General features: G+C 45.2%; 1 protein-coding gene across 3 annotated transcripts in view; it reads right to left on the bottom strand.

Annotated features, from left to right (window-relative positions):
• Positions 1 to 15: 15 nt before the first annotated feature.
• The window catches only part of C16H1orf112 (chromosome 16 C1orf112 homolog), a 34,619-nt gene continuing 23,741 nt past the window's right edge, over positions 16 to 10,893 (bottom strand). For 2 of the 3 annotated variants that reach the window (XM_038757605.1, XM_038757606.1), the window contains 7 exons: positions 9,724 to 9,846; positions 7,004 to 7,099; positions 5,478 to 5,591; positions 4,335 to 4,439; positions 2,923 to 3,003; positions 1,650 to 1,766; positions 16 to 359 (listed from right to left, as the gene is read on the bottom strand). In XM_038757605.1, coding sequence (XP_038613533.1) covers positions 162 to 359; positions 1,650 to 1,766; positions 2,923 to 3,003; positions 4,335 to 4,439; positions 5,478 to 5,591; positions 7,004 to 7,099; positions 9,724 to 9,846 — 834 coding nt within the window. In that variant the 3' untranslated portion in view covers positions 16 to 161. Of the gene's footprint in view, positions 360 to 1,649; positions 1,767 to 2,922; positions 3,004 to 4,334; positions 4,440 to 5,060; positions 5,189 to 5,477; positions 5,592 to 7,003; positions 7,100 to 9,723; positions 9,847 to 10,893 lie in introns of those variants that run through there. The other variant, XR_005454312.1, reaches the window with a different exon arrangement.

Below are 10,893 nucleotides of genomic sequence, written 5' to 3'. Positions count from 1 at the left end.
ACTCGAGCGAGCCACTGCCTGTTCTCCCGTCAGCGAGAGACTTTATTTTCCTTATAAAAATTCACAGATGGGAATGCCGGACTCTCTAACCGGGGCTTCCTCTCCAAAGAGCGTGAATCCCAGGTTAAGCCGCCTAACTCAACCCCTCTGTCCCCACTGAGCTACTGCCCTCCCACTGCATTTTTTCCTAAGTTAGCGATCCTTGCCTGGAGCTTTTCTAGCGTCCCGGGGAGCCAGCCGGGGGCGGGGATCTTCTGAAGCAGCAACTGCACCGTGGCCAGGGCCTCGTCGGCCGTCAGCAACGCTGTCTTCAACTGCTCTTCAAGGGGTCGTTCCTGGCAGGGGCGCTTGGCACTGGGCTGCGGATAGAAAAGCCCGAGGTCACAACCTCCCCACACTTAGGGGCAGGGGGAAGAACGCTCGCTTGAGCAGAGTCTTTGGGCCCCTACTGTTTATTTTCCATATATTTAACATCCTGTTTTCAACTACCCACTGATTGTGGCTACAATTTTTCTCAACGTTCAGGAAGAGTTCAGACTGTACTTCTAAGACTGCTTTTTCTAGGATGAAACTGGAATTGGAAACTCAGTACTTGGTGGCAGGATGGCTCTCCGGTCTCACCCCGTATGGCATTTTGGTGACTAAAAACATACCGAGCTGCCAAAATCCTGGATCTGTTTTTGCAGCCAGTTCATTTAATTACATGGCAAACAGTTTTCACCTAATGGGCAATAGGTTGGCGGGGTGGGGAAGCAGATGAGCTGGACTTCTCATCTCAGTTCTGCACTGACTGCTTCTCTTCCCCAAGATAAGAGCAGTCTTGGTGAAGACAGCCTGGAAGGAGAATGTCACCTTAATGAGAGAAAGCTTACGAGGTCCAAGGTAGGATCATCGGCTTGTTCCAGGCAGATGATCTGTCTAGCAAACAGTAATTTCAGTGGAGTATAGGTAGACACTGTTTGGGAGCAGGGAGGCAAAATAAACCATGTGCCCTGTAGCCCCATAAGGTGAACAGAAGATGTAGATACCACCTCTCCTAATATACTTTCCCAAGCAATTAGTTCAGTGCTCTGCACATAGCAAACCCTACCATAAGTACCATTAACTGATGCAGGTTTCAGCCATTTAAGGCTACTCTATTCCTACTTCCTCAGTGCTCATTAACTCCCTGTGCAAGTAGCTTAAGCCCTTTCTATGACCTTTATGTGGAAGGTGAACTCAATCAATGGTGTAGGAGGGTACAATATTAACAGAATTGATAGACACGTCCCCGTAGACAGCAAACTCAACGTTATGACCTGCTTGGGTTCATCTGAGTTTCACAAACTCCTCTGTGGGTATTTTGAACAGGGTACCCCCCTCCATTTCCTCTGAAACGAGAAGGTCATTTCTTTTTCTTAGCCCAGAGCCGAAGAGGAGAAAATAACGTTTAAAAGACCTCCCTTCTTTTCAGTGCTGCTGTAATTACAGCACATCTGCTACCCAAATTCCCAATAACTAAGCCGTCAGTTGTAGAGAAAGCTCCGTTTGACAAGGGCGCTAATGGAATCCACAAGCCTTCATTCCTCAGCAGCTTAAGAAATATTCTGCTGATAAACAGCTTTCATTCTTTGCCCAGTGAGGTAAGGGGGGGGGGGGAAAGCACATACCTGAAAATCCGACCTCGTTTCTTCAGTCTTCATTTCAACCAAGTGCTGATTTACTACACCACTTTCTTGTTTCACACGTTCTGCTCTTGCTTCTGTGGTTTCATCTGGAAGTCTTACCTGCAAGGGAAACCAGAAAGCCAACTATCAGGTGAGAGGCCTTCTCTGCTCTTCAAAGGACAGAGGGCCTAGCAAAGCTCAGTTTTGTAGGGGTTGGGCTCTTCGATGGACTCCTGTTATAAAGGGAAAGTCGCTGGGGTTAATTAATGACAAGAAATTACTCCTAAATGCTTCCTCACACATGGGATCAGCTCCTGCTATGGTTAGACTGTTATATCAACAGTTCTTGAAGGGCCACTCTACCAGGGAAAAAACCAGAGACTCCTAGAGCATCCTGCAATCCCTGAACCAGAAACTGGTACAGGTGAGGCAGTGGCCTTTCTGCTTGGCCTCACAACACCCGGCCGCCTTGACTGGCCCCATCCAAGAGTTCGATTAAAAGTTTCTTCAATTTTAGAGGGCCAAGTTCCCAGCACTTTTTGTTTTAGTGTGTCCAGGGGGCTTTGAAGGAGGAAAAAATTATCCAGAAAATAAACATTCTAGCACCGTGGAATTTAAGCTAGAAATGAGTTTAGAATGAGCACTTCAACACCCAAGTTCTGGGGAAGGTCAACATGCCCAGAGAGGTATGCTGTCACAGAAGTTTAAACTGAAATCAAACTAACCACGAGACGATCCGACCACTGCATATCCTAAACTGATGTCGTCTTAATGCAGGTTCAGCTGTTTCATTGTGAGATTCGTATTTAATTGATTTTTTTAAATGCCACGCACAAAGGCATAGACAGCACAGACATCTCTGAAGCACTCCTCCTCATCAAATTCAGATTACACTTCAAGAATAAATGCTCAGAGAAGATGATCACCACCACGTGTGAATGCACTTGACAGTAACACTGCCTCAGTTCTAGGCTGGGTGGTTCGAGCCGAGTGCTTCACTGGGAAAAGAGGGGTGGCTAATTTACATCAAAAAATTCACTCCAGAGGCTTGACCTGACCACCCTCTTGGGTGAAAAGTTAGGCGACTCGCCAATCCTCCGCTGCATTGTGCAAATCCAGCCCTTCCTCCTATACCTTCCGTCCACAAAGAAGAAAACTACAAATGAACATACACGGAGCAGTGGGTCCAATGCTGAGGAAAATTTACCCTCAAAAAAAGGCAACAGAATGGCTACAGCAATAGATTATTTCAAAGATAGGCCTGTATTAAACTTACCTTATCCAGAAAGCACACAACTTTACTCTTCAGTTCTTCTGAGTTGAGGCACCGGGGCACAATTTCTTCGTGGCTTGTTCCCTATCAAAGGACATTTTCAACCGATTAATACCATCTTCCCTGCGCTGCACTGCCAAAATCATAAAGTTCAACAGAGCTCTAACTGTGCGTACTGATGTTATCTTAGTGAGGACTCAAAACGGGTTCTTGTGTGTGCCCAGAGGGGTTTGCGTTGTGAGAGAGTTCACTCCTGTCCTACCTGCCTCTAAAGTTCCTACTTTCAGCCCAGATGTTCAGAAGCGGATGAGGAAATCTTCCTCCGGCTTTTCTAAGCTGTTCAGAATGACCAGTACATATCTATTCTATTTATTTTATTTTGTTAGTATGTTTGGTTTTGTTCTCTGTCTCCCCCTTTTAGACTGTGAGCCCACTGTTGGGTAGGGACTGTCTCTGTATGTTGCCAATTTGTACTTCCCAAGCGCTTAGTACAGTGCTCGGCACATAGTAAACGCTCAATAAATACGATTGATGATGATGATGGGTTCCTCTCTATAAAAAAAAACCCATTTCCCACAGCTCCCTCAAATTTAGAGATGCAGCATGGCAAAGAAAGAGCCCAGGCTTGGGAGTCTCTGCTAATCTCCGCTCTACCACTTGTCTGCTGTGTGACCTTGAGGAAGTCACCCCACTTCACTTCTCTGTGCCTCGGTTCCCTCATCTGTAAAATGGGGATCAGGACTGTGTCCGCCCCAATTTGTCTTGTATCTACCCCTGTGCTTAGTGCGGTACTTAGCACATAGTAAGCGTGTAAAAAATACGACAATTATTATTTACAATGCTCCCCACCTTTCCAGCTCTCTACTTGATTTATTTAGTTCTGACCCACGGCATGAAAGTGTGGTTCGGCCGGGGAACGGACAGCGTTTTTCAGACAACGGGAGCCTATTTGGATGGGTTTGGCAGGCCGCGTCATCAAAGAAACTGCCTGCCCACACGCACGTGGTGGCGAACGGGTGATGCTACGGCGTGAGGCCGCTGCCCTCCACCCCCCTACATGAGAACCACGTAGGAGGGAGTTATCATCATCATCATCATCATCAATCGTATTTATTGAGCGCTTACTATGTGCAGAGCACTGTACTAAGCGCTTGGGAAATACAAATTGGCAACATCTAGAGACAGTCCCTACCCAACAGTGGGCTCACAGTCTAAAAGGGGGAGACAGAGAACAAAACCAAACGTACTAACAAAATAAAATAAATAGAATAGATATGTACAAGTAAAATAAATAAATAAATGGGTCATGCCTGCCTAGTGCTCAGGCACCAACGCACCCCAATTACAAAAGAGGTTCATTCGGTTCATTCTCCATCAGACATCTTCCTAGCCCGGCACGCCAGCCTCGCTCTTACCTCTGCAAATTGAGTAAATGCTTCCAAAGCATGCTGCTGTATGAGCCAACTCTTATCGTTCAACAGGGTGGCGAAAAGGCAGGCCAAACTGGACCCTACTTCATCCTGAGTTGGGGGGGGATACAGAGGATCCGTTACACAGATAGGGAGGCTTAACGATCTCCTTTTAAATCTCCATACTGCAGAGCAAAAGCTAAAGCTGTGGAAAGGTTTCCACATTTATGCCCTGAACACAGTAAGCGCTCAATAAATACCACCGATTGATCAACTGCCTTTTGATGTATCTCAATTTGTGACAGCAACACTGTCTGACAGCTGGGAATGCCCTCCGAGTCGAGACAGGCAAATACACAATTTAGCTGCAGTGTCCCCTTCCCTGAGCCCCCAAAGCTAGGTTTAGTACCGTAAACTGGAGAGGCAGCTTTAGCCTGCCCGAATCATCACATATGGGCAAAATGCGGCTTGCTGATCCATCAGACATTTGCTAAAATACTTAAATTTCCAGACATATTTTGCTACGAGCAAATATTGTCAACAGAATGCTTCTTTCAAGCCAAAGCCTCTGAGGATATAGCATCAGTCACAACTGTCTTTATGCAGTGTCTACAGAATGCAGTACACTGAACTTCACAATAGATGTATTCTAGCCAGGCGCTACAAACATCAAGTCCGACGACACAACAATGGACAAGCTTGTGGCCTTGGCCTTTTTGGCCACATACGCACCCTCACAAATGAACTTCACTGTCAGTGGTGTCGTCTTCACATATGAAGGACGACTAACTAACTGGTAGTAGGTCCTTGGGGAATACCCCCCCGAAAATACAAGACCTTTGTCATTGAGAAGTTTCAATCTAATGGAGAAGAAAATAGAGAAAAATGTGTGATTATAGAGTACTCTCGGTACAGGTGAGATAAGCAATCTAGCCACGTGAATAAACAGCAAATAAATGCATGGACTATTGAGGAGGGTGAGGGAATTATTCGACATTAAAAAAAAAAAAATTCCTTTGCTCTGAAACTGATTTTGCCCAAGAATCCGAGTCAAAAACAATCTGTCCTTTGAGTCTCTACGTCCATCCTTCTTTGAAAAGAGATTTTTTTTTCCATTTAACGAAGAGGAGAGCGTTTCGGAGCACTGACCTGGATATCTGGTGGGATACGGAGTTTCCCTAAAGAAGCAGCTAAATCCAGTCCTGCCAAGTGCACGTAGTCAGGGGGATCCAACTGGAGAAGTGAAGTCTGAAGGGTGACCACCTAGAGAAGAGCAAATCAAGACGGAGACTTTCCAAACGGTATTTAGAGTCCCAAATGTACAGGCCCATCATAAAGCCCTTACTACAGTGCCCTGCACATAGTAAGCACTCAGTAAACGCCATCGATGATTAGAGACACCACATCACCCTGTCAAGTACTCAGTTCCAAAACGACAGATAATTCCCAAGCCAGTGGATTTGCTACCCTACCGCATAGTGGAACCAAGGACCAGAGTCCAATCTTTCCGAAAGGCTACAGGAACTGGATTTTGAGACCTCGAGGAAGAAAATTCCACTTCCTTCTGCCTAAATGGTTTGGAAGATTTCTGTACATATGACATGACAGCGTGTAAGCACATAACTACAGTGCCATGTGGATTTTTCCAACATCACATTTGAGAGTTGAAGCATTCTTTCAAAAATATGAAAAACTGATGCTCTCCCTGCCCAAAATAAGAATAAAAGAATACCCTTCAACCAGTTCCACTTCTTGCATAATATAGCAAACTCTATGAAGAACTCCAAGGACAAAATTCAATCAGCTCTCAAAACCTATCTGGTCCTGGGGGATGGGACAGTATGGAAAATGAAAACGAACAAATAATTCAACCCTTCCTTCATTTATTTCGATTCATCCTTCACCTCTCAAAATCAAAAGCTTATTGAATCAAGGCACCATCTCCTCCAAGAGGCCTTCCCACATTAAGCCCCACCTTTCCTCATCTCCCACCGCCTTCGGTGTCGTTCTGACTTGTTCCCTTTGCTCTTCCCCTCTCCCAGCCCACGGCGCTTATGTACATGTCTGTAATTTTATTTGCATTGATGTCTACCTCCCTGCCTCTAGACTAAGCTCGCTGTGGGCAGGGAATGTGTCTGTTAAAATGAAATTGGTAAAAATTCCATACATTTTTACTCTTTGCTATGCAGATCAACAGCCTCCTCTGCCTGGAACAGCCCGACTGTCTTATCTTTGTCCTCGTAAGCATTATCTCAGTAAGGTGACATTCTTCGCTCACTTAGACTCACTTAGTACAGTGCTCTGCACACAAGCGCTCAAAAAATACGATTGAATAAAAAGCTTTTCCATGAACAAAATTAACTCAGGTTGCACCTTCTCTCTCTCTCTTTTCCCCCCGGCACATCCTCTAGGGGAGGTGCAAAGAAAAAAGCCACACTGATCAAAAGGGAGTCAACAGGGCAGGAGAAGGAGGAGAAGAGCTTGTGGCCCAGATAATCGGTCCCTAGAAGTTGTATAAACCGGGGTTCAAGGGCCACATGGAGATTGTACTCAGCTCTGCAATGAAGGATTCAGCAAATAAGAGGAAAAACAAAAGCTTAGAAGAAACTGACCCGAAATAACACTCTAGACAAGGTTTCATTCCCGAGCAGTTAAGTCAGAGCCATAGTTCTTACCTGATTTATCAGCTGAGGGTCTACGAGGTGGATGAAAAATCCAAAGAGTGGCAGCAAAAGACAGAATGTCTGTTGAACCGAAGGCTGACTTGAGACCTTCAGGAGCATATTAATGGAGAACGCAACTTGTTTATACCTCGTGGCACAATTACTTAACAAAGTTCCCCACATACTGCAAGCCAGTAGAGTTGGGGAGGGTGATAAACCACCTCATCTAGTTAAAAGGTTCAAATGTTCTGTTTAATTCAAAGGTACTTGGACAAACCCACTAAGAATCTGGCAATCAAAACATCCAATATTTCTATATGCTTGGGTATGGAAGTTACAGTACTTTAGTGCTCAAATAAACATGTTGGGCCTGAGCTTTCAAAGAATTAAGTTTGCTCTCAGAGTAAAGCTTATCCCCAAGATAACATCTCTTCCACAACACTAACAATCAATCGTATTTATTGAGCGCTTACTGTGTGCAGAGCACTGGACTAAGCACTTGGGAAGTACAAGTCGGCAACACATAGAGACAGTCCCTACCCAACGACGGGCTCACAGTCTAGAAGACATACTTAACATACTAAGGAAGTTCTGTACAGTGTAGTGCAGTCACTATTATAAATTTTTAGAAAGTTGGCAAAAGTGTTTACTTACAAATGGTTTCAACCTGTCATGGAAATACGCAGTTGCCATGGGCTACCGCGACAGCCTGCAAACAAGCCAACTACCACTTAGCTGATGTGACAGCCAGGGGTCAAAGCCTGGAAAGTGACACACTCCCAAAACATTGAGCTGCTAAAATTCCTCACTGTTCATGTGGATAAGTGTTAAAAGTTAAAAGTAAAAGTTAAAAGTACGTAAAGGACCAATCTTTGGTTCTTCGTCAGTTTGTTTTTCCCACCTTTTCATTTCCATGTTAGACTGTGAGCCCACTGTTGGATAGGGACCGCCTCTGTATGTTGCCAACTTGTACTTCCCAAGCGCTTAGTACAGTGCTCTGCACGCTGTAAGCGCTCAATAAATACGACTGAATGAATGAATGAAGGAAAAGTTAGAACCACCAATAATTTTGACATCTACCAGAAGAAAGCACTGACCATGCATAAATGTTAAGAAGTGGGGCACATGATGGGATGTGCACAAGAAGAGGTGTTCACTTATCTCCCTAGACTAGGTATACATCACTACAGGCTCCACAGACAATTTATTTTGAATTCAAAGAATCTGACGAGAACAATTTCTCACTGATGATGTTCAAGCTAAGAATTCCCTCTGAAACTGAAATCAACGATGCAGAAATGAGGGTGCTGACCATCTCAATTCTTGGCTTGACCAGTCTTTTGGCCTGGCTGGGGGACTAAGGATGGAGGTGACCTCTGCCCCTGCATCCCTCTCTGATGGGCCAGACCTGCTACCCGGCCTACCAGTGCTGTAAAGAGCCACCTGGTCCGAGGGGAGGCCTGGACCAGACCTGGTGGGGAAAGAGAGGCAGGAGCAGATTTATGCCCAGGATCACTAGACCCCAAGCAGCAGATTTTTGGGGTGGAAGGTTTTGCCATTGCTGTTCCACCCTCCACTCCCTTCTTCTTGCACTGACAGGAGACTCTCGGTTCCCAGCCACAATGGCTGCGCTTCCTTCCTGCCCAAATCTTCTTCCATCCCTCCTCCCGCCCAGCCTATTTGGGCATCATCTAAATTCGGACTGGCACAGCCTCCAGCGGCCCCGACGGCTAACGTCCCCCGATGTCAGCACTGCGTCCACCGTGGGACCTAATGGTGGCCAATTTCATACTGGGCCTGAGGGAAGTGAATTCTTCAATCTAACGCTGGGCAGGAGGGTCCAGAAACAGTAACCCGGCTGGGTTTGAAAAGCAGCATGACCTAGTGGAGGGAGCCCAGGCTAGGAGCCAGAAGGACCTGGGTTCTAATCCTGACTCTGCCAATCGGTTGCTTTGTGATCTTGGGCAAGTCACCTCACTTCTGTACCTCAGGTTCCACAACTGTAAAATGCGGATACCTGTTCTCCCTCCTGCTTATACTGTGAGCCCTAAGCAGGACAGGGACTGGGTCCGACCTAACTTGTACTTACCAAGGCGCTTAGAAAAGTGTTTGACACATAGTAAGCACCTACCAAGTACCATAAAAAAAAAAGAGGCAATGCAGGACCGCTGCCTGTCATTATACTTCAAATGCAGCTTTAAATCCATTTGTGCTTAATTATAATCCAGCATCTTCCTTTTCCAAACAATCAATCGAATGTCATTAAAAAAAAAAGAATATAACAGTGGCACATTACGTTTTTCAAAAATTCAGTTGAGCGAGAGATTTCCCAATCTCTGCATTAGTGACATAATAATAATAATAATAATAATAATAATAATGTTGGTATTTGTTAAGCGCTTACTATGTGCAAAGCACTGTTCTAAGCGCTGGGGGGAACACAAGAAGATGAGGTTGTCCCATGTGGGGCTCACAGTCTTAATCCCCATTTTACAGATGAGGGAACTGAGGCACAGAGAAGTGAAGTGACTTGCCCAAGGTCACACAGCAGCCATGTGGGGGAGGCGGCATTCGAACTCATGACCTCTGACTCCCAAGCCCACACTCTTTCCACTGAGCCACGCTGCGCTGAATCCAGTGAGCGGGAGGGGGAACGAACCCTGTGCGATTGGAAATTCTTTCAGTAAACACTGTGAAACTTGTCGGTTTTCTCATTGTGATCAGTCCCTCACCTGTTTAATGTGGAGGAGAGCCCAGAGCTGGCTCCCAAGGCCCAGGACTGCTGACTGCACCTCTGTCTCCAGAGTGTCGCCGGCAGAGTTACACACGTTGAGCAAAACGGAAAGGGCTGCATTCTAATGGGAAAAAAAAAGGAAAAAAGAAAGAAGCCTCATGAGAAATCCCTCTGCCCAATCCAAAAGCTTCAGGAGTGTCGGACCCCTCAGGCATTCACAGATACTCACGGAGACTGATCTCAAATATAAGCGACTTGAGGACCAAAAGCAATCGGGCTTTACCCACAGAAGGCATTAAATGAATCCCATTGATCGGACTAAACAAGCGTTTCTCGGAGATTCCTGCAAATAAAGACCGCTGCCTCAAAGCAATCACTGGAAAATGCAGAGTTTTTCCTTGGTTGCCATCCTTTCTTTAAAATTAAAAAAAAAAAAAAGCTTGATTCTCCCAAATTATGGAGATGGTGTAAATTCAGGAACCGGGGGAAATGGGGCAAAAAACTAACAAAGTAGGACCAGCAAGTGATTAGCAATTGTTTACACCATCACACTATCATGAAAATTTCCATTTAAAACCCATTGCTGTGTGGCCTTGGGCAAGCCTCTTAACTTCTCTGTGCCTCACTTTCCTCAACTATAAAATGCGGGTTCAGTGCCTGTTCGCCCTCCTACGTATACTTTGAGCCCCATGGGGGGACAGGGACTGTGTCCAATCTGATTAATTTTTGTACCTACCCTAGCACTTAGAACAGTGCTTGACACGGGAAGCACTTAAATACAATAATAATAATAACAATAATAATATGAACTTTAGCTAAAATTTGCTCTAATCGTACCCTTAACTCTTGAAAAAGGAAAGATTCTTACAGAGCATTATTTCATTCTTTCCCGGAGCACTTAGTTGAAGATGACCAACAGATCGAAACGCTCACCCTTTCTGGCTTCCTTTCTCTCCCTCTTGGAAAAAAACTCTATATGCACTCAGATCAAGTTTTCAAAAAGCACACCGCTTAAACGAGATTGCATTTTGTGATAAGAACACTGCGATAGGCACATACAGTTGTACAATGGCAATAAGACAAAGCGTTCACAACCAATAGCAAATTATCAGGATCACTCAGGAATCTAGATTCATTCCCAGAGTCACTTCCTAAAAATGCTGGCACG

The sequence above is a fragment of the Tachyglossus aculeatus genome, chromosome 16 (assembly GCF_015852505.1).
Source record: "Tachyglossus aculeatus isolate mTacAcu1 chromosome 16, mTacAcu1.pri, whole genome shotgun sequence".
NCBI lineage: Eukaryota > Metazoa > Chordata > Mammalia > Monotremata > Tachyglossidae > Tachyglossus > Tachyglossus aculeatus.
This window is presented reverse-complemented; position numbering and strand designations above follow the sequence as displayed.